Here is a 24,988-nt window from a genome sequence, read left to right as displayed (position 1 = left end):
ACATATCACAAATATGTATACAGACATGCATACAGGCATACATGCATACATATTTACACACATGTATACATATGTACAGACACATGCACAAATTATGACAGCAATGTTTGAACCATTTGGACTGGCGCCAACATAATTTTTGACTGTGAGTTGTGACAATTAGTTGGATTACATACAGATATGACATCTGTACATATATGTATATGCGTATAGTGTGTGTAACTACATTGCAATCACGAAATTGTGAATTTTCCGATTTAGTGACGACATATTCAGTGTTTACACGCACATATAAATATTTGTACACAAAATGTTTGAATAAATAAGCAGAAATGCAAATCTGACAAGTTCAATGAACGCGGTGCTATGAAAACAAAAAATATGACATGTGAAATATACTACAATGTCCACTACTCACAACCCACACAGAATTATCTTCTGCAATTTCATCACCAATTTGCATTGTGCTATTTAATTTGACCAATTATACCCAGAACAGGGTATATTAAGTTTGTCACGAAGTTTGTAAGACCCAGAAGGAATCGTCGGAGACCCTATAAAGTATATATATATATAAATGATCAGTATGTCGAGCTGAGTCGATTTAGCCATGTCTATCTGTCCGTCTGTCTGTCCGTCTGTTTGTATATGTATATACGAACTAGTCCCTCAGTTTTTAAATTTTGCAAACGTCATTTTCTTTTCAAGAAGCTGCTCATTTGTCGGAACTGCCGATATCGAACCACTATAACAAATAGCTGCCATACAAACTGAACGATCGGGATCAAATGCTTGTATGGAAAACTTTCACATTTGACAAGATATATTCACGAAATTTGGTACATATTATTTTCTAAGGCAACAATGTAATCTCCGAAGAAATTGTTCAGATCGGTTATCGGTTATTAAGCTTATATGTCTTTATCGCATTAAAATGTCTTTAACTTATGTCAGGTTAGGTTTGGTTAGATGTCTGATCTAGTGAGATCGCACGTGGACTGCTATATGTAGTACCATGTGAAGCAATAGAAACGAAGACCTCCTGTGTTCGAACGTATAAATTATTCTTGCCATTTCGGGGGATGTCTGAAGGTATGCGCTCCCAAGTGTTGCCTTTTTCCGATCTCGTCTTCTTCCATACAGCTTCTGCAGGTGGCGTCTAGAATTACAGCATGGACGCCGATAGAAGCAATGCCCTGAAGCTGGAGTTGTTAGAGAGCTCCTTACAGTAAACCCCTACACCAACCTTCCCACCCAAACTTTGACCCAACCATAAAGAAACTCACTGCCCCTCTTTTTAAACGGCTTCTTTCCACCCACAACTGCCACGCTGTCATTTGGGCAGAGAAGGAGCCGCCAGAGTTCGGTTTGGCGACTCAATGATCAAAGTGAGGTTTTCCGAGTGTTCTGACATACATATGTTCATTTAGAAATCCAGATTCTCAGAGTCTGATGTGCAAATTGGCGTTACGTACCATGGTTGGAGTGGACCACATATGCTGATGAGCGCCACCCGTTGACCGCTCTCGCGTTTCTTTGCAAATGTGGTCATTTCTAGAGCCAGAAGGAATCGTCGGAGACCCTATTAAGTATATATATAAATGATCAGTATGTCGAGCTGAGTCGATTTATCCATGTCCGTCTGTCTGTCCGTCTGTCCGTCTGCCCGTCTGTCTGTCTGTGTACGTACGAACTAGTCCCTCAGTTTTTAAGATATCGTTTTGAAATTTTGCAAACGTCATTTTCTCTTCAAGAAGCTGCTCATTTGTCGGAACGGCCGATATCGGATCACTATAACATATAGCTGCCATACAAACTGAACGATCGGAATCAAGTTCTTGTATGGACAACTTTCACATTTGACAAGATATATTAACGAAATTTGGTATATGTTATTTTCTAAGACAACAATGTAATCTCCGAAGAAATTGTTCAGATCGGTTAACTATAGCATATAGCTTCCATACAAACTGAACACATAGTTACTAACAGAAATGCACCTGTGAAGGGTATTAGCATCGGTGCAACCGAAGTTAACGTTTTTTCTTGTTTTCTATATCATTTTTCTATACCTAGAGAATTTTTGGATTTATGTTAACCAACCTACAGGCAATACTGCAGATGGCTAAGAATATAATTCATTAATGAAGTGATCAAAATATTTTGCTCAAATGTTTGTAAACATTTTTTGTTGAGTAAACTTACACATTTTATATATTCTATAATCAAAGGTCAACAATCAGTATACCAGCGAATTCATTCTTGCTTGTGCTGCTCTATTTAGTAGTGAGTTCGTTGTAATTATAATTGCTTTTTCTAATTATAGTATGCGGCCAGTTTAGAGTTTAAATATAATAGAAATATTATTTTTAGAAATAAAGCAACGAAATAATCAACAAACCGTGTCATATGCAATTAATATTGTTAGACACGTGATAGCGCCTATAATTACTTATAATTACCGCAACTAAAAAATTGTAATCCAATATCTCTCATGCGTTGTTTGACAAAAAATAAAAACGAAAATGACCTCAAAATGCGAAATAAATTACCATAACATTTTTATTGTAATTTTAATAGACTAAATTCCATGCTTTCTAGATTTGGTTGCTTGTAATTTAAAGTAATTAATGCAATAATTACAAAAATCATTAAATTTAATAGTACAAATAGTTTTGATGTAAAATTAGAATGTAAAAACCAAGATGATTTCCGCTTGGTTTTCTAAAAAATAGGTTACTAAACACCTCTATGAAAATCACTCCACGTATGAATTCTTAATTGCAATGAGTTGACTCTCCGCCTCACAGTTTTTATATTTTTTTTTAACTACTTTTTCGTGTACTTAACCGTTTAACGGTTGAAGGTTTATTTTTTAAAGCAATTTGTTTAAAGAATTTTTTTAATTCATTGAAAAAAAAAAACATTTTGCAAAATTCACAGTTTCGTAGGAAAATTATTGTCTACCTTATTTTTCAGAGCCAAAAAAAAATAATACTTTTTTGACCCAGTGGATTTTCTTTGCACCAGAATCAACAGTTTTGTTTATTTACCGCACCACTAAGATGAAGGTGAAAGTGAGCATCAACGTCATCATGCTTAAAAAAATCGTTATCAAGAACAATTTTACGCGGTTGTTCAATAAGTTTTGTCGTTTTATAAGAAAAACAAAATTTTATGATTCAAAATATACTTTATTATTAGTATAATCTCCCTGCACATTAATACACTTGCTCCAACGCCTCTCCAATCTGTGGAGCCCATCCCTGAAGTGAGAATCTGGATGGTCTGCAAAATACGCTTCAACAGCCGTTATGACTTCTTCATTTGATGAAAAATGCTTGCCACGCATACATACATTTTTTGAGTTCTGGAAACAAATGAAAGTCGCTGGGGGCCAAATCTGGTGAATACGGTGGATGCTCCAATAATTCGAACTTTAATTCATAGAGTTTAGCCATTGTCAAAATGCTCTTGTGACACGGTGCATTGTCTTGATGAACAAGGATTTTTTTCCTTCTGCAGACCGGCTCTTTGTTCACGAATTTTTTCCTTCAACTGGTCCAAAAGGATGCAATAATATTCAGAATTAATTGTTTTACCAGTTTGCAAGTAATCTACAAACAAAATTCCTCTCGCAACCCAAAAAACTGATGCCATAACTTTCTTGGCCGATTACCGGACACGAACTCGTTTCGAAGCCGAACAACCAGGTTTACACCACTCTTTAGTCTCTTGTTTTGATTCAGGATCATGGTGATAGACATAAGTCTCATCCATAGTGATGAATCGACACACCAAATCCACTTTATCCTTTTTAAAACGCTACAAATGTTGCAGAGAAAATCGCATTTGAATGTGTTTTTGTTCCATTGTTAGCGAATGCGGCACACACAGCTTTCTTAAACCCAAAATTTCACTTAAAATATGGCGCACACTGCCTAATCAGTTGTGTAAAATCTCTACTAAATCTCTCTCTGTCAATCGACGATCTTCCAAACCCATATCCTAGTTTTCTGGCGCTTTTTGGACGTCCTTCACGTGGATCGTCTTCAAGGCTAGTACGACCACGTTTAAATTCAGCAACCCATCTTTCTACTGTTCTAATTTTAGGTGAACAATCATTATACAAGTTTAACATTAGTTCGTTCGTGAATTTCTTATGGTGCTACATCCTAACCTAACCTTACTCAGATGAAAATAAACATCATGGGAGATAATTTTCTTAGCAAAATCATTATAATTTTCAAGTTATCCCAAGGCAAATTCAGACGTTTACGGTGTAGGTCTTGATGGCTTCAGTACTTGTATGAGAACAATTTTATATGGATGCAAGCCCAAATCCTTTCTTAAAATCCGGCAGATTGTGGTTTGAGACAGTCCCAACTCTTGAGAACGTCTTGGAATCGACAAGTAGCAGTCTTTGTCTGAACGGCAGCTATATTTTCATAACTTTTTCTTATTGGCACTTGAGGATTATGTAAAGAAAATGTATGCTCGAAATTTCCAACAATTTGACGGATAGCGAGCATTGCACAACAACAAAATTATGTGCGAGATTTTCAAAACCGGTGAAATAGTGTAATTCCTTCCATAATTACTTTCACTTGGTTCTCCGAAAATAAGAATTTCAAGTAATTTTAATTTCAAAATTTCAAAATTCGTGCATAATTACTCTAATTCGTACGAAATTTCTGTTAAATGCTAGTGTAAAAATCGCTTCGCGCTAATAGAGGCAATCTAAAAACAAATTTGGCGAAGCGTTGCCAGCGTTTTCAGGCAGCAGAGTACCAGCCAAATTAGTCTTGTACCTTACGTCCTCAATTCTTTAATTACCATATACTGCACTATCCGCCTAACGGTTTCATTATTCTTTATTATTGTAAATTTTCGGAAGCAAAGCCAAATTTATTAAAAATGTATGATTGTGTGTGTGTTCTGCATATGATCCATAAACATACACCGAACTGTTTTGTTAATATTTCCATGTTTTCTTTAATATTTTCGCGAATTTTTACTTTTTTCCTCATTTTGCTCTCGTTTTAATGACGAAATCGTGCAGAAAATGATAAAACTGATTTTTGTATATTTATTTTGCCGATATTTACGCGGAAGGCGGTTTTCTCTTATTTATATTTTTGCTGGTCTTCTTTTTCTTATAAGAAAACTAAAATCTAATATTTGCAGCTAATTTTAGTACTAGCGTTTTGTCGGATAATTTGGCGAAGGAAAATAATTGTTTGACCCAAAAAGTATACAAAAGAATTGTTTTCGGAAAGCAACCCTGTGTAATATTTTTCAACAATATCTTGACCGAATGATTGTCTTTGAATATTTAAAGCAAAAAATGTTCAAAATAATAGACCTGAGAGAAAACAATCTCTAATTTCTGTTAATGCTGGAATACTTTTTTCCAAGACCTTGAAAGGTCAGAGGAAAGAACTAGTTATATAGTAACGTATATTGGTGCTCAAGAGCAACCCGTCTGTTTTTTAAAAACAATTCAGAAATTTTTCTTATTTGGCATTCTTAGTGGCTTTCAGAGCTTTGTTAAAAAACTTCTCCGGCAAGCTTGAAGACCTCAGATTCATAGGAGAACCTTAGATTCACCCCTTAAGCTCTTTTTAAGCGAATAGAGTGAACTAAATCTCCCAAACACAAGTTCCATCGTTTTACCACTTATTACCCAAATTAATCCTATTCACTAACTGTTTTGAACATTTAAACCATTAGCTGGGAACTCACTACTAAGTGAGATGGATACCGCCGGTTAATGTAACAGAAAAGAACCCAAATACTGAAATGCATTTCCTGAAAAGGAGCAAAATTAAAAACAGTTTCCTTACGGTCGGAGCTATAAATAAATACTCGAAACGATCCCATTTGAGATTGAATAGAATATGCCCATTTCATAAGCCATAGAATCGAGTTTCGAAAGAATAATATGTATTCAAGCTTTGGGAAAAAAATGTTCAGGCATATCTGTCGACCACCTAGATCAAGGCCCGTTTCCTGAGAAGCGGACCCGCCTGTCAACCGATTTCAGATAGAATGGCGTATTCTTTTTCCATGAGGCAGATAATGGGATTTCAAAAGAGTTAATACATGTCTAACCACAACCCAGATCAGAAGCCGTTTTCTGACGGACGCGTCTCTATAACCGGAATGGACCCGCGTTTTAACCGATGACAGATGAAGTGCCTGACAACGACCAAGATCAAAAACAGTTTCCTGACGGTCGAATCTATATATAGGTAATCGGATCGAACCACCGTTGCACCCGTTTTCAGATTAAGTGGAATATGGCCGTTTCATGAGCCATGTAATCGGTTCACGAAATAAAAAAATTGTTTTGAGGCTTTGGGAAAAAGTGTTCATGCATATCTGTCGACGATCTGAATCAAATGCCGTTTCCTGAGAGACGGGACAATATAATCGGTACGGACTCGCGTGTCAACCGACTGGAGTATTCCTAACCATGAACCAGATAATGGGATCTTAAAAGACCAAAAACCGTTTCCTGGCGGACGAGTCTATATAACCGGAACGGACTAACGTTCTAACCAATTTCAAATGAAATGGTATTCCTATTACATGATAGTAAAAATGGGGTCTCAAAACAGATTTGTGTTTTTGTGACCGATTTTGGCTACAAAGTGCGTGGACAGAAAAACATAAAAATCGTATATTTTATGTTTCTATGACTCGGTTCCATCTCTAATTTAGTGATGGCCTTAACTTTGGTTGTTTTGGTACCGATGTGGTTAAATAGAAGAGCAGGTTAAGTACATATGGATTCAGGACCCAGAAAACCATGCACTTATGTTGAGAAAACTCGTAGTCTTCTCGCACTTATTGGTATTTTTAGAACCCACCTTCAGTAGTATTTATAGCTGAGAGAACGTTCTCTCCTAACTCTTCACTAAATTATTCTAACAAGTACCACACAAAACTTCAACACGTGCCTGCATCAAACAAAACACTGCAGGCAACATGCAACACGCAACCTGCAACTTGCAACATGTTGTGTTTATATGCGGCAGTAGTGAAAGGCGGAACACAAAAGTGAAAATACCAACGAAGAAAGGCCGACAGAGGAAAATGCACGTTTTCGCCACACAACGTCATCGCTGTGTCTGCGCAGAACAACAACAGCAGCAACCAAAATCGAAATATTTGCGAGCGAGCCATCTTCTTACGTACTAGTGTGTGTGTGCGTGTGTTTATTTTTAGTTGCATGCTTTTGGTGGCGCTGCCGCAGCCGCAGCATTTTGAACTTTTGATTTCCCAATCAAGTGAAGTGAGATTTTCACGCGAATTTTCCTTTCAGTTGCGGCTGTGACATCGAAGCGCGTGGTAGTGAAGACCCGGCGTCAGCGTATGTAGGAGCGTGTGCACCGTCTGTGATTTGTGGCGTGTATTTCGCTGGAAATGTGTGCTTAAAGATGTGTTTTAGATTATCAGAGAAGTGGAGAAAATAATAATTTTGATTGAATATTGAAAATTAACACATTTGTATGAATTTATGGGAAAATATTTCTAGTAAGTGAAAAAAATTAAAAAAACAAGTTGAAAAAAATATAAAAAATATATAAAAATTAAAAAAATAAATTTTTTGTTTCAAATAAAGTGGTGAATAAAAATTATTATTTTTTATGGAGTAAAATAAATAATTTGAAAATAAAATTTTAAAAAGTTGATGAAAAGTAAAAAAAAAAATTATTAAAAAAAATTAATTTTTTATTCTAAATGAGATGAATAAAAATTATGATTTTTAATGATTAAATAATTTTGAAAAAAATAGAAAAAAGTTAATGAAAAATAAAAAAAGATAAAAAATATAATTTAAATTTTGAAATATAGGTCACCCCTTTAAAAGTTATACTTTTTAATAAAATAAAAAAATAATAATTTGAAAAAAATTAAAAAAGTTGATGAGAAATATAAAAAAATATAATTTTTGTTGTAAATAAAGCGGTGGATAAAAATTTTACTTTTTAAAAATGTAAAGTAAACATTTAAAAAAATTAAAAATAAAAAATACGCAATAATAACTTATAATAAATCAATCTTTTTTTTAATAATCAAATTTTAAAGAAGATGTTGAACTAAAAATCTATCGTAATAATCGCCTAATTTCTTTCTTATTTTATAATATCTGCATATTTCTGTGAACAGTTATCTAAATTTTTTACGTTTTAAAAAATTTTGAAAACTTAAAAAAAAATTTTTATAAAAAAAATTATAAAATAGAATACAAAAAAAATAAAAATATTATAAAAAAAAAAAATAAATTTTAAAGTGGCTACTTGCTAGTAAATGCAGAATAATGATTAAAAATAATTAAATAAAAGAATATTGCTCTTTATGAAATTTTATTAGAAAAAGTAATTAAAAAATAAAAAAAAGTATTTTCATTAAAAAATTGTATAAATAAAAAATTGTGTAATAAAATCGAAAAATTAAAAAAAAAATCATAAAAAATATTTTAACTTTAATAAAAACAATAAAATAAATTAAAAATGAAGAAACAGAAGAATCAGCAAAAAAGAAATTAGTTTCAAAAAACTTAAAAAAAAAATTAAAAATGAAATAAAAATAAAAATAAAAATGTTTTTATTAATTAAAGTGACAATGTCTCAAAATGTTTGATTTTCATAATAAAATGAGGTAAATGGTTAGACAAAAATAGTTTTTAACGTGTTTTACTTGGCATAAAACTGGCTGCTCTAAAATTTTCGAATACTATTCCGATGTGGGACCAAATTCCCTTCTGTTATAATTTTCTTAAGGAAATATTTACAATATTTTATTAAGCAGCGGGTTTTATGCACAAAACGGCATTTTCTTCGCAAAAAATTAAGGTCACATCAGACCACCTATTTTCATGCCCAGTGTAATTGTGGCTACTAAAGGCTAATCTAAATGCGAAATATATAAAAATCAACAGGTTTTCAGTGGCGGCGAAGTGAACAAAATTTTTTTCTGCCATCAAGTAGATAGCAGAGATGAGACCAATGCGAGGTTTACCTTTTATATTTCAGGATTAGAGAACAGAAACAATTATTAAACCCATCGACGAGCCACTTTTGCCACTCTGATTGTGGTATCTCCCAAACATGGACATGGAATGAATAAACCGCCTCGGCAGGTCTCGAAAACATTGACTTCTTAGTTTATCTTTTACGTAAAGGAGAAAAATAAATCTTTCGGCGCCAACACAGGACTATACTACTGTTGATGACTCATCAAATCGATGGTTTGAGTGCTCAAAAATGCAGTTATTGCAGTCGATGTGCTAGAGTTTGCGTTACGGTGGTGAGTGATCCATCTTCAGCGGTTTTCCTAATTTCTTTGAAGACAATTGACAAATAAATGGTTTTGTACCACTCAAAATGTATTGTTCTGCGTTGTTCTGCGCGAAATGTCCAGTTTTTCTGAAAATTCAGGCAACCATTTGAAAAAAAAAATATTTTTCAGCCAAATATCAATGCAATTTTGATTGTACGCTGATTAATTTAATGACTGTAGTTGTCTTAATCTCACAACAGGTCACATGACAATATCAGTTAGCGCACAGCTAGCAACAACTGACTTTTTAAAACCTTCACGAAATTTGTTTCAGAGTGATTTACGGCTTCAAATGAGTTCAACAATACAATCGATAAACACTGATCAATCATAAAACTTCATCGTTAAATATTTAATTATGTTGAAAGTTGTAAAAAATAATCGCGCGTAAATTTTCTTTTGGTAATTACTTTTTATAAAATTGTTACCAATTTGGCCTTCAGCTTCTTCAGGGAATTTCGTTTTATCTCTTCAATCGACTGGAAACGGGTTCTCCGAACCGGTTTGCGGAACAAGAAAAAATCACAAGAGCCAAATCTGGTGAATACGGTGGCTGATCGATCGTATTCATTACGATTTGGATTCAAATTCGGTCACAATCGTGACTTAATGCGATGGAGCATTATCAACGTGTTAAATCCATGAATTGTTCTTCCACAATTCCGGCCATTTTCGACGGATTTTCTCACGCAACTGCGTCAATACGGCCAAATAGAACTCCTAATTGACTGTTTGTCTCTTTGGAACAAATTGATGATGCATCAAACCACGAATATCGAAAAAAGCAATGAGCATCACCTTGATTTTTGAGCGACTTTGTTGTGGTTTTTTTGGTTTCAGCTCGTTTTTTGCCTTCCGTTCCGATAATTGTTGACTATTTTGCATGTCAAATACATAAATCCATGCCTCATAGGGAGTTTTGATGCTCCCCATGAATGTGGGTTCGGAGTTCGCACAATCAAGTATATCCAAAGAAATCTGTTTGCGCTACTCTTTTTGAAAAAATTCAGCTTTATCTGGATGAGTCGCGCAAGAACGTGTTTCATACCCAAAATATCCTCCAATATCATTTGAACGGGTTCGAGAGAGATATCGAGCTCATTTGCCATCTAAATTTTTTAATATTTTCATTAGTGGAAGAGATCGAAGATCGTCCAAAACGAGGCACCGATCTCACGAGCGTCTTTGAAGGCTTTGTACCACTCGTAGACTTGTGTTTTTAATAAAACTGAATCACGTTAAGCCTTTTTCAACAGTCGCAACGATTTCGGAAACGAAATTTGAATTTTTCATTCCAATTCCCTCCAAAAAATCCAGCCAAAAGGCAAGTTCATAAAACATTCATTACAGAGGAGAGGCAAATGTAAATATATATGAATGACAGTTACCCATTTCCAAATCGAGAATTTTTTTATTTTTCACATTATTACAAAGAAAATGTATTAAAAAAAAAATGCTGTGAAAGCCACTAAAAAAAGGTAAAAAAAAATCATTATAAATAAATTAAAACCACTTTTAAAATATTACTCATACGCTGTGGATACCATATAAAGTGCGCTGAAAGCTACCACTTTCGTTAATATTTAAATATAAAAATATATATTCTTTACAGCAACAACAAATATAATAAAAATTGAGCGCTTTCACAATTCAGAAAAAAATATTTATTTATTTACAATCAAAAAGCCACGAGTAAGCAAGCTGCCCAGCAAAAAACCAATGAAATACGTGAATTATGTGAGTGTGTGCGCGCGGCAATGACAACAAATGACACGTAAAGTGATGCGATCGAAATTATAAAGTGAAAATTACTACCACATGCCGCATATAAGCATTTATGTGCGTATATATTTGTTTACATGCCTTTGCATGTGTGTGTGTAAGTGCGTGGCATAGGCGCGCATAGCACTTAAAATTGAAGTAAAAATTGTGCAGTGTAATAAAAAGTGAAAATTATGGCTGGTTACGATGCGGCCGATGAGGCCAATACAGAGCTGCTCGAGAAACTCAAGCACTTGGATGTGCGCGCCAAGACGGAGGAGCGCACTAATTGCTGGAAAGGCTGTTGGAAATCGAGCAAATGGAAATCGGCGCTAAATCACATCGGTTTGCTGGTATCGCTGTCAATCTACTGCGGTGTGGGTGGACTGGTGAGTGCAAGTGTGTGTGTGTGAGACGTGTATGAGAATTGAAATAAATTACAATTAAAGGGTTGCAAAGTGAAATTGTGTGGAAAGCAATGAAATTATAGACTGGAAATTTTTGCTTTCTAATTTATTTTTTTAAGCAAATGCAACGCTGGCGGGGTAGAAAAAAACTAAAATAAGAAAAACAAACTTAGAACATTTTTTATAGCATAAAAGGGGTTTTATCTTGATTTCAATCAATCAGTCTATATGGCAGCTATATTATATAGTGGTCTGATCTGAACAATATGTTTGAAGGTTGTAGCATTGCTTTGAACAATAATTTCTGCCACATTTTGTGAAGATCATTTGTCAAATTAAAAAGTTTTTCGTTAAAGGACTTAATTTTGTTCAGCCAGTTTGTATGGCAGCTATATGCTATAGTAGCTTGATCTGAATAATACTTTCAGGGATTATAGCGTTGGCTTAAACAATTAACTGTGCTAAATTTGATTAAGATATCTCGAAAAATTAAAAAGTTGTTCATACAAGAACCTGATTTTGATCGTGCAGTTTGTATGGCAGCTATATGTTTTAGTGATCCGATCTGAACAGTTTCTTTGGAGAATACATTATTCCTTTAAATAATAATCTTTGCAAAGTTTCTTGCAAATATCTCGACAAATATAAAAGTTGTTCATATAAAGGCATGAATTTAATCGTGCAGTTCGTATGGCAGCTATATGTTTTAGTGATCTAATCTGAACAATTTCTTCGGAGATTAAACTGTTACCTTTAGTAATAATCATTGCCAAATTTCTTGAAAATATCTCACCAAATAAAAAAGTTGTTCATACAAGGACCTGATTTTGATCGTGCAGTTTGTATGGCAGCTATATGCTATAGTGATCCAATCTGAACAGTTTCTTCGCAGATTACACTGTTCCCTTAAATAATAATCTATGCCAAATTTCTTGAAAATATCTCGTGAAATGAAGAAGTTTTCCATACAAGGACTTGATTCTCATCGTTTAGTTTCTATAGTAGCTATATCATATAGGCGTCCGATATAGGCGCTTTCGGCAAATGATCATTTACCAATTTACTTTCAATTAATCTTTCATTTCATAAACTTTTCTCAACAAAACTAACAATTTAAATTCTTAGAAAATTATCAAAATTCGCTCATTTCGACTTACGCAATTGTTTCTTGCCAAAAATCAGCATTTTGAAAAATGCGTTGGATTTCAATATTTAAGCACTTAAAATAACAATCGCTTAGGCCACACAAATTCATACTACTTACATTAATTTATGATCGCAGGCGTTATTCAAACAACCGCAGGCATTTAAATCAACACAAAAATTAATGAAAAATTTTAACATAATTTCGCTTGTTTTCCCTGCACGATTTATTTGTGTTTATTTTCAAGTGGCTAGTGAACATTTAAGTGTTTCCAATAAAAATGCTTTATGTGTTTGTTGTGCGAAGCAAAAACAAAAACAACAATAAAACCATCCAAACCGAAAACAAATAAACAACTCTTTGGAGAGAATCGCACGTACTTACGCAAGTACTAATTAAAACAACGGTAAATGGATTTTGAGTGAAAAATTATTCAGTGAAAAATGCAAGTAATTCATTTTAATCAATTTGTGTGCTATTAACAAATACAGTACAGGTTGAAAAATTGATAAGTATTGCTCATGTGGCAAGTTCACATGCAACCCTGTTGCTGTCAAAGGAGTAACGCTCGATGAACAAATGTCAAATTATCAAATTATGAAATAGAGTCCGGAGCAATTTTATATAAAATCGCAAGATGAAAAACGAATTTCTTCTTCAAACAAAAATTCTTCTGAAAGAGCCAGGCGAGAACACAAACAAAAACTTCATATTTGCTTTGGAGACTCTTCGCTTATTATTTCTGTGTACAAAAAGTGATTCGTTGAACTCCATTTTGACTTAAAAGTTAGCTCAGATTAAGATCTCAAAAATATCTGTCTAAAAAGTCGCAAAAAGTCAGAGAAGTTAGAAAATTTCATTTACACTCCAGCTTTGCTGAAGATGAAGTTCTCTCAAAATAAACGTCAAAAATATATTTTAAGAGGTTACATGAGTTTACGGGTTTCAAAAAATCGATTTTTTTTATTATCTTATTAAATTTTACAAAATCTCTAGAATATTGTTCTAAAATTACAAGTTGATCCGAGTAATAGTTTCGGAGATACAGCCTTGAGAACTTGTGCGCTCGAGGCTAGCTAGATTAAGTGCGCCATTTTAAACGCGTTTCGCTCGAAACTGTGTTTTTGAAGTCGATTGACAAAGATTTCTCGAGAACTACTCGACCGATCTTTATGAAATTTACAACAGGTCTTTGAAATACAATTTTAAAGATTTGGACGAAGCATTTTTTACGATTGCAACTATTTGAAAAAATGTCGCAATTATTTCAGGTTTTTGTAAAAATTTCTGCCAATAGTACAATTTTCAGTTCTTTTTCCTTCGTTCAAGTTCTTAGTTTAAGTTTTAACTAAAACACGTATTTTTCACTTTAGATGATCTTGTAAGGAGTTATCCGCCAACGCGGAGGTATCTTTTTTCCAAGGGGTCACCGAAAATGGCGTCGCAATAGTCGAGTTCAAAATATTTTTTCCCAAAAATTTCAGAATTTCTTCGTTAACAGTGTATGTTAGTAACAATAAAAAACTCTAATAAAATATTTTTTTTTTATATAAGAAAAAAATTGTTGAAAAAATGCTATTTTTTAACTGAGGAAATCCATGTAACCCCTTAACCCTGGTGTTAGCATGGTCACAAACCAAATTCAATATTACCAACAAATAGAACTATGAACCCGTGCTTTACTGGGTAACTATTTCTCTATTACTAGTAGTAGCTACTCGTACTGATATTTGGCTTAGTCAGATTGAACAAGTTGTCGCCAGGTCTGCTCTATATGTTTTCGGCTTCGCCTTAGATCAGAAATGTATAACCTTTTGAACCACATTTAAGATTTTTACATGAGGTTCTTAACCTTTTCTTCACATTGCTGATCCGTTGCTTCAAAAATAACATTTTTAAGAGTAAACTAGTAGGTGTCGAAATTGTTAAGTACCTAGTGTCCTTAAGCTGGACTTATCATTTAGGATAGAAAATAGATAAAACCATCCTCAAAAGTAGTTCTCTGATATTACACCAAATAGCATTATCTTTACCACAAAATAACCCCACAATCATAAATAAATTGTTTGCTTACTCAAGCTGTTCGATCCATTGACTGACGATGTCTCCTCCATAGCTTTCAAAATTTTGTGTTCACAAAAAAATCAGTTTTGTCATGACTTTACTTTTACTTAATATTTTTTCCAAGAAAGCTTTTTTATTTGCTTGCAATTTATGCACGAGCCGAACAAGCGGCTTTATTCGTGTGGATTTGCATTTATTTCAGATCTCTCCTTAGATAAAGCTTTCGTGTAGCAATTTCTAGGTAATTTACGTACATACAAATTTTAACGGTAAACCAACAAGTCTGCGCAATTTTCAAAAATCTCGTGCGCTTAAAACTTCGCGGAAAGTTAAATTTGGGGCTCTCGCGTGAACGAAAGGCTTTACCAAACTTTGACGATGCAATTTGTGTCAAGGGAATTTTGCAGGCTTTTTCTTACAATTTTTTATACTTGCGGTTTGTTTAACTAGCTGCGAATTGAGCAAGTTCGTATATACATATGTACAAGTGAGTGGATGATTTAAAATACATATATGTATGCATAATATGTCGCCTTACGGTATTGCTGGTAAAAGAAAATATATTTTTATAGAATTTATTTTTATAATTTTTTTTTCATTTTATTTTTTAAGCTTAAAATTTGAAGATATTCCAAGTGTCACCAGTTCGCTTTGTTGAAATTGTTGAAAATGTTTTCCATAAATTAAAAAAAAAAAATACATAAAAATTTTAAATGCTTAAGTAAAGTGATTTAAATGACAGCGTATTTATTTGGAATAATTTTCTTTGTCTTCAACGCCCCATTTTCACTGCTGCTGCAGCCTATCCCGTTATTAATAGATATGGTTTTTAATATATAAGAAGATTTTAAAGAATGCGGAAGTGTTACTACAGCAACAATTTAGCAAAAGAAATTATTATCTTGAAAGAAGGGCACCAAATAAATTTATTCCACAAATAATAATTTTACTGAATTTCGTTCCTCCATATAGAAAAGACCTCTCGAATACATAAAAAATCAAAGCCGAACTACTAACGCCTCCTGTTTTCATCGAGGAAGATGTTTAGCGCTGAGTACAGGTTAACAATTATATTTTTTGATAGAAATCTTGTTGAAAAAGCTTATTCCACCTACTGCAACAAAATTGTGTAGCACAACCAAATTCCGTCACGCTATTAATCACGCAGAACGAATCCATAACGAATGCTGAATGCATTGAAATAACTTATATGCATTGTATACTGTAATAATCAGATGGTTCAAAACAAAAATGAGATGCAGAGTTGCCAAATCTTGAGGTTTTGAAGTAAAAATATAAAGATAAAATTACAAAACATTTATATATGGGCATCAAACAGCATAATGCTAAAGCAGCTTGTATATTGAGAATATTTTTTGATAAGGGTTGCCATCCGTTTAAGAAAATATTATTCTAAAAGTTAAAAAAATAAATAAATGATAAAAGATTAACTGTAAAATAAGATAGCAACGAAAAAGCATTTCTATATATATCGGTGATAGAATTTTTTGAAAAGAGTTGCCATTTTTTTGAATTTTTTTTTATAAAATTAAAATTTTAGACAGATATCGATGGCAGATTTTTTTGAAAAAAGTTTCCACCTTTTTGAATTTTTGTATTCAACTCTTAAAGTTTTTACGCAAAAATACAAATAAAACTACAAAACATTTCTATATGAGCATCAATTTGCAAAGTGTTAAAGCAGCTTGTAATTGAGAATAATTTTTGATGAGAGCTGCCTCCTGTTTAAGAATTTATTATACAAAATATCATAAAAAAATAATTAAATGATAAGGGAATAACTGTGAAATAAGATAGCAACGAAAAAGCATTTCTATATACATACATATATCGGTGATAGAATTTTTTGAAAAGAGTTGCCACCTTTTTGAATTTTTAAATTAATTAAAATTTTTGAGTTAGTGATGAAAAAGCATTTAGATAGATATCAGTAGCAGAATTTTTTGAAAAGAGTTGCCACCTTTTTGAATTTTTTCATTCAATTAAAATTTTTGAGTTAGCAACTAAAAAGCATTTAGACAGATTTTGTTGCAAAATTTGTTGAAAAGAGTTGCCACCATTTTGGATTTTTTTATTTAGTTCAAATTTTTGAATTAACAACTAAAACTCATTTAGATATTTACACAGATATCGGTAGCAGAATTTTTTAAAACAGTTGCCACATTTTTGAATTTTTTTTCAATTCAAATTTTTAATGATATTATGAAAATTTCACTGAATTAATTGATATTATTTTTATTGCAGCGTTATATTTTTCAAGAGAGTTGCCAGCGCTTTGAAAATTGTCATTTAAACAAATTAATAAAAGGAAATCAATTGTTTTACGATATTGGTATTAAATGATTGGTTTTTGAAAAATCTTTAATATTATACAAGGAAATCCTTTAAATGGAATCATTTTATGAAGCTTCCAATCTACATAGCTTCAGTATTCATAAACAAATCATATCGTTACTAGCAACGGATAATAGAAGTAATAATGAATAAAACCTATTTTAAAAGCGTAAAATATAGAAACAAAGCACACTTCTTTTTTAATTCCATGTTTACGAGACACACACGCCAGCTTCATTTGCTTTTTTCATTTAAAAATTTTGTTTTAATTTTTTTTAAATATATTTAAAAAGAAATATTGGCATTCTATATACATAATAATAAAAATAAACTGTCCACATCATGTCAAATTAATCACTCTTCGCAGCTGAAAACTCTCTCGCAATAAAAACAATTAATTCATACAAAATACCACCTGTCAGCAAAAATGTTCGCTTAGAAATGGCCGAATGCACAAATATTTTATGATTTCACGATTGTCATCGCCAAAACCTCAAATTACGCACACAATTAATTCAATTCATAAGATATTCAATACAACTGGCAGGGCGCCAAGTAGCCGAGACCGCAGTGTCACATATCAAACGTCATTGTCATCGGCATCGTGGGTGTATTCATGCTTGTCATGCTGCGGTTGTTTACAATGACAACGCTAGTGATTGCTTGTTGTTGTTGACACTTAGAGGTACTAATCTATATAATTGACGGTTGGGATGCTTACTGTTGGTGGGTCTTAAAGGGTTAGAAAGAGGATTTTCATCTAATTTAAAATTTAGATGTGACTAACATTGTAATTAACTTCGAAATCTTTCAAAGAATAAGTGATTACATTTTCAAAAAAAAAGTTATTTTCGCTAAAATATTAGCCGAAAATAAAAATTACTTCCTCGGAAATATTGAATAGATATTCTCCTTATTAAGATTTATGTCCGTAAGTTGTTCTGAGTCACCTCTTAACAATGAAAAGGTTAACCAATTCCCCTGACACTGATTTAAAAGACAGAAAATTTTCACTTTTTTCCTCAATTAAGTGCTGTGTTACATGTGAGAAATGAGCCAAAAGGCATACATATATATATTTCTTCTATTTTTTTGAACTCCAAAGCTAGCAATTTTCTATAAGCGTACACGAAATTGAAGAGCACAATTATTAAGTGAAAATCTTAGTTAATTTTAGACAGCAATAAAATCACCATTAAATGCATAAAACACTCACAATCCTGAGAAAAAACTTAATGCAGTTCTTTCAAATTCCCAAAAGTATGCTTTTATATTACATACAGAAAAAAATATAGTAAGCTTTAAATATCTTAAATAAAAAACTCACTTTTCAAACTCACTGTGAAAGTTGCAATGGCGTTTAACATACTCCACACATGGCGTATACGTAACAGCTCGTACTTGTAGTATGTACATGTAGATATTGGGTAAGCTGGTCACATTTATCTGAAATAGCTGTAAAGCAAAGCGTAAATGATAAATTAATCCAGTGGGATGCGTTAGAAGTTACGAAAAATTAGAGCAAGAAAGGGCAGATTAAACATGTAAGGGTACAAGCAAGCGCTTGCATGATAGCACGGCTACAAGCGACACATATGTACATATATGTGGGTATACAAGAGTGTTACGAGTACTCCATAGCTTGGAGTTTTGGCTTAAAGTGCGAAAACAATAAATCACTTAAAGTTTGCATTGACATTGTGTGTTAATAGAGTGCAAGTATGTAGTATATATATAGTATGTAATTGAAGTATTTAAGTTTTTAAAAGGGCCAATATAATTTTACAAAATTATAAAATCTATAATTATACCTAGTGGCAGCTAAAGTCTAATGATTTGTTCTTTTTCTTGTCCTCTCTAAGTCTATATTTCAGTCCCAACTATAATCACAGGTTAATACATTCTGACAACGATTTCAGACGAAGAAGATAGGTGAATAATGGTTAAAGTTCATACCAGTTCAACCTTTGTTTAGATAATTTTATTTTTTCGGAATTTTATAAGGATAGTCTACACGTTCACATCATCATATCATTAATAGTGCGCAATCCAGTAAAATAGCCTTAAACCTCGGCCGAAATTTCCACATAATACTTAAGGACCACCCTGATATTAGTATACATATATAAATTAATGTTTCTGACGAAGTTTTCTTTCATGGAATCAGGGGAAATAACTACTGATGGAATGTAAACAAAATTGTGACGATTATTGTCTACTTAACTGACGATAGATTGTGCAGTGATCGAGAAGGTCCCCAATCGTCTACTTATGGAACGATTTTGCTCAGTTTTCTGTTAGGTGTAGACAGAAAATCGATGAGGGATGAGTGTAGTGAACTGTTGGACACAAATAGCTGCAAAACAATATTGCAGAGTACCGCGCCCTTCTGAGAACTCCGGGCTCGGGATATATAGATAGTGAAATTGAGACTTTGCACTGCGATCTATGTTCTATTGTGACCTCCCCTATATTACATGTGGTCACAAAAATCCAGCATTCTGAACAATTCCAGGAGCCTGCTAGGTGCGACTGAGGTGATGTGATCCCTGTTCACGTAGATGAAACCTAAGGCCTTGAGACCTGCTTTCTGCAAACAATCCTGATCAATTAAGAATCCTATGTTCTGGAGTTTCCTGTTCCAAGCGCATTGCTGCCGCCTGCTGCCGAACAGCATTGTCTTCACTCTCTTTTCTGTGCGGTGCAGCTCTTTTAAAGTGTATGACCCCAATGCAATGGATGGTTCTGGCCTCATCATCCTGGACGCTGCTGTAGAGCAAGTTAGTTCATCCGGCAGCTCATTGCCAGCTACCCCTTTATGCCCCGGACCAGATTAGGTGTACTCGGTTGCACACTGATAGGCAGTTAAGCCTTCCTATATAGTTATCCACTAAAAGTGACATAACCTCATACGCTAAGATCTCCTTTAGTGCCGCTTGACTATCGCTAAGCATAGCGATATGCTGGTTGTGATAGTTGCGGTTGAGATTGAGTTCCGCACACTAACTTATAGCAAAAGCTTCTGCTTAAAAGATGCGCAGAAAACGTCCCATTGGTATGGATAGTTTGGTATGCGGTCCCGCAATGTCTGCCCCAATGCCTTCCGGTGTTTTCGAACCGTCAGTGTGCCAGTGTATAGTGCTACCCCTCAGGAATATGTCGAGTGCGGAATCGTGCCACTCCGTCTTACTGCTGAGAGTAGTCTGAACTTCGTTGTAAAGTTAACCCTCTTTGTAACGATGTCCCTTGGAAGAAGAGCCAATGGTGTCCCTTGCTTTGGTGGCTTTGGATAGTATTAAATCCACATGCTTACACCACCGTAAGGTTGAGTCTAATGTTAGTCCAACCGGGCCCAGGAGGTACTGACCCCGATCTCTCCTCTCTCTCCTTCACCACTAAAAAGATTGAACTCTAATTTCAAAAACCCAATACCAACTAGATTGCTAGGTGTCGCTGTGATCAGGAAAACCTAAATCTCATATTAGTAATTAAATTTTTGTTAATTTCTATTTTTTTAAACAGACAGAGAAAAGACAGTTCGCGAAGAATGAGGATGTCCAACGATATGAGACACTGGAAGTGGTATCGTTAGTGAAGATAAAGGATGACTATTACTCCTCTATCTGGTATCGTAAAGGACCAAAACTGATCAATTCGTGGCTCTTTAGCCTGCCAGACTAACCTAATCTAACCTCTTAGTAATTCCCTGTGGACGCCTTGTTGTAATTTTTAACTTAGCACTATGATAAATATGTATATCAATTCTTACCTACGCACTTAAATGCACTTCAATTATAAAGCATTTCCCTCAAAGAAACCTAGTTGTGACTTGTCAAACTGCAGCTTAAAGTATTTTCTCTGCGCCCAAAGAGATTTCATTCAACTATTGAAGCGACAAACTTAAAATAAGCCAAAATAACGCTTGCTGAACACCAAATCCCATTAAACACACGCACAAATAAGCAAGCTCCAGCACAACCTGTCAAAGCATTACGAGAAATGTCAACTAAGAAAGCCATAAATTGGCTAAAAATCGACACATCGTTGACAGTTACACTCGTACTTGTCATTGACATGCAATTTATTTGACAAAAGTAGAAATCATAAAACGAGGACGCAACGATTGTAATGAAAACTAATAAAAGAGAACGAAAAATAGAAAAGAATGACAGAAAATTGGGGAGGGAATTATGGGTGTCATGGCTAGTCAAGTGCAATTGAAGATTTTCTCTCAACTTCTTGGGGCAAATCATAACTCGTGTGGGTATGACCACGTCAAAAGCCAAAGGATTAGCGGAAATAGCTATGGGGATACATATTTACAATATATTGGTGAGAGAGAAGATGGCACAGCATAAGCATTCAACTTAATTTATATGCCAGACTTGAGTCAATTTATACATTTTCATTCAGACTATTTGCTCTTATTTAAGCATAGACAGCTGGCATATGCATGACTTCGAGTTTGACAGTTATCTTACAATTGGAAAAAATTATTAAATTTCAGTAGGTAATATTAAATTTGGACTTTAGTTTATTTTAAACGCTTTAAGGGAGCTGTAGTGTTTAAATTGATGGAATTTAGAGCTCTACAAAAATTTCGATGATTCAACCTCTCTCAACTCTGAACTTGAGATACATCCTTGTAAATCACTTGTAAAAGTCAAAAACTGCTACTAAGTATAATTCAAACTAATCCGTGAGTATTTCTAGATATGTTTATTTGAATTTCTCCATTTTCTATGTAGTCTCCTACTCCATCTGACTCCTTCCGTCTAGTTAATGCCTTCTTAAAAGCTATACCTATGCTTTGTTCACTGCAGGATAACCACTAAATGAGTTACCCAAAGAGATTAACCTTGATGGCATGCTTTTAATCTATGGGGATTATGCTAGTCTAGAAAAACATTATCATATATGTACATAAACCTTAAAGACAAAAAAAGTATAACTTTAACATCGGTTGCATCAAAGCTATAATACTATTCACTTCCTTACAAGGTCTTGAAGTTGATCAGTCAGTTTGTATGACAGTACTGTAGTGGTTCGATATCGGCAGTTTAGCAGTATGAGCGGGTCCGACAAGTACGTACTTAGTCTTGTTTACTCATAATAAGATGTTTTTATGCTGCTTAGGAGCTATCTGAAAAAGTTTCTGTACAGTTTCGTGACAATTTTGGAAATACAGATATGAATTTACTGGCACCGTAGGCTGCACCCTGTTGAGCAGTTCCGAAAAAGGTGAAGGCTTTTCTAAATACCACAAAGGTGTTGGAGAAGGCCTTATTTGCAGGCTACCGTATTTTTCAGACGACCTAAGGGATATGCAACAACGCGGGAACAAGTATATCGAACTCAAAAACAATTTTCTAAAATTTTTGATTTTCGGTTGTAGGCTAGGTAATTATCGGATCGTCCTTGTAAAACTAAATGTTCAGATATTTTCGGCATAAAAATTATTATTTCTATGAAAAAACATGAGTTGAGCGCTAAAATGTCAAATATAGCAAAGCAGTGAAAAAGTTTTGGCTGAAAGAAAAGCCCTTTGAAATTTTTTATAAAATATAATATTTCATAACGATTTATGGATCTTTAGTGTTTCCTCAAAAAATAAGTATAAAAGGTCCTAGATTGGTTAGTTCCACTAAAACATCATCCTTGCTTACTTTTTTGTGATTGTCTTAGCGGAAACTGCATCGGTTTCTTATTGAAAGTAACTGCTCATCAACTGTCAATTCTTTACCTGAGACAAATGGCATCATCAAATTGGCCAAGAGTAATGTCTATGCTTGACTAATAGGCGCCAATTTGTCATATCGTAGTCCCTCAGCGCGATTCCGCGAGTCGATAAAGCGTATAAAACGTCTTAATTGCTCAAACCGATATATGTTGTAACATCACTGCTCTATAAAATGGCATGTTCGTTTTGTGAAAATGATCCTCAGCATGAAGAAAGTTTGCTTCTCAGCACCGGAGTATAAAATTATTGAAATAAAACCATATAATTCATCCATATTTGTGTCTTACGAATATCTTAATTTTTTTGGAACTGTTTGATGCATATTTGCCTGTATTATCACTTTAGCTTGCCTATTCGTCTCAAGAGCAATACCTACAACAAAAGACACTGGAAAATGCGTATTGAAGTTGATTTTCAATGGCAGACCTTTACGTCGATTTTTATTATACTCTCGCAACAATGTTGCTAAGGAGAGTATTAGAGTTTTGTTCACATAACGGTTGTTTGTAAGTCCTAAAACTAAAAGAGTCAGATATAGGGTTATATATACCAAAGTCATCAGGGTGACGAGTAGAGTCGAAATCCGGATGTCTGTCTGTCCGTCCGTCTGTCCGTCCGTCCGTGCAAGCTGTACCTTGAGTAAAAATTGAGATATCATGATGAAACTTGGTACCCGTATTCCTTGGCTCCATAAGAAGGTTAAGTTCGAAGATGGGCAAAATCGCTGCCACGCCCACAAAATGGCGGAAACCGAAAACCTATAAAGTGTCATAACTAAGCCATAAATAAAGATATTAAAGTGAAATTTGGCACACAGGATCGCATTAGGGGCATATTTGGACGCAGTTTTTAAAAAGTGGGCGTGGCCCCTTTACTAAGTTTTTTAACATATCTCAGAAACTACTCTAGCTATGTCAACCAAACTCTACAGAGTCGTTTTCTTCAGGCATTTCTATATACAGTTCAAAAATGGAAGAAATCGGATAATAACTTCCCACCTTCCATACAAAGGTTATGTTAAAATCAACTAAAAGTCCGTTAACCGACTAACGAAAAACGTCAGAAACACTAAATTTTACGGAAAAATGGCAGAAGAAAGCTGCAATTTCCAGGCTTTTTTAAAAAATACGCGTGGCCTCGCCCAAATTATGGACCAAAAACCATATCTCAGGAACTACTAGACCGATTTCAATGAAATTCGGTATATAATATTTTCTTAACATCCTGATGACACGTACGAAATATTGAAATCGGTTCACAACCACGCCTTCTTCCAATATAACGCTATTTCGAATTCCATCTGATGCCTTCTCTGTATAATATATAGTACATTAGGAACCAATGATGATAGCGGAATAAAACTTTACAAAAATACGGTATTTGAAAAATATATAAATGACGTATAATGAAATCTCGATTATCACTTTATCATGCGAGAGTATAAAATGTTCGGTGACACCCGAACTTAGCCCTTCCTTACTTGTTTAGTTTGACTTGGTATTGACCGCCTTATAGTTTGGTCGCTCCTTTCCTAACCGTAATATTTTTCTCGACAACTACAGCAGTCTTCTTGTTGATATATTCTTCGAAACGTGGATCTCTAATGGACTGAGCATTATCATCTCCGAAGTCAGGCTGATCACTGGGTATGTAGGTAGGTTCTTTAATGTAGGTTCTTTAGCATTGATATAATTTGCAATATTTTCCTCTTCTTCTTCCGCCAATTCACGCCGTCTTCGCCGATTCTTCATTCATTCAAAAAAGAATATATATAACAACTAAAAATGAACTGTTCACTTAAAATTTTTAGGCGAAACTCATTAGAAACGCTCAATAATTTCCAAAACCTTTAGAAAAATACGCCTCTTCATACAAATTATATGACGAAGTATGAGCACAGAGTGCCCTAAAATCACGTATAGCGTACTCACCATATAAAACGCCGTTACTTTCTTATTAACTAAAAGCGCTATATACAATAGTTAATAATAACATTTTGTCAGCTTATAACCAAAACTAAAATTTATCACTTGGCTTAAAATATATCAAATTGGACTGTCGAAACCCCCGAAATTCAATATCAAAAATCTCTACAAGCTCTAAGTGGCCAACTCACGGTTCTAAAATTAATGGCGTTTTGTGTGCGTGGCAGTGGTCCAATTATGC

The 24,988-nt window shown here is 34.0% G+C and overlaps 1 protein-coding gene across 3 annotated transcripts in view; it reads left to right on the top strand.

Moving 5' to 3' along the window:
- The window catches only part of LOC126758557 (TWiK family of potassium channels protein 9), a 93,759-nt gene that overhangs the window by 29,547 nt on the left and 39,224 nt on the right, over positions 1-24,988 (top strand). Inside the window, exons 1-2 of one of the 3 annotated variants that reach the window (XM_050472876.1) lie at positions 7,345-7,542; positions 10,964-11,501. The exons of the other annotated variants lie outside the window; for them this stretch is intronic. Of the exons in view, the coding sequence (XP_050328833.1) occupies positions 11,307-11,501 (195 nt within the window). The 5' untranslated portion in view covers positions 7,345-7,542; positions 10,964-11,306. Of the gene's footprint in view, positions 1-7,344; positions 7,543-10,963; positions 11,502-24,988 lie in introns of those variants that run through there. 3 annotated transcript variants of the gene reach the window in all.

Source organism: Bactrocera neohumeralis, chromosome 5 (assembly GCF_024586455.1).
Source record: "Bactrocera neohumeralis isolate Rockhampton chromosome 5, APGP_CSIRO_Bneo_wtdbg2-racon-allhic-juicebox.fasta_v2, whole genome shotgun sequence".
NCBI lineage: Eukaryota > Metazoa > Arthropoda > Insecta > Diptera > Tephritidae > Bactrocera > Bactrocera neohumeralis.
This window is presented reverse-complemented; position numbering and strand designations above follow the sequence as displayed.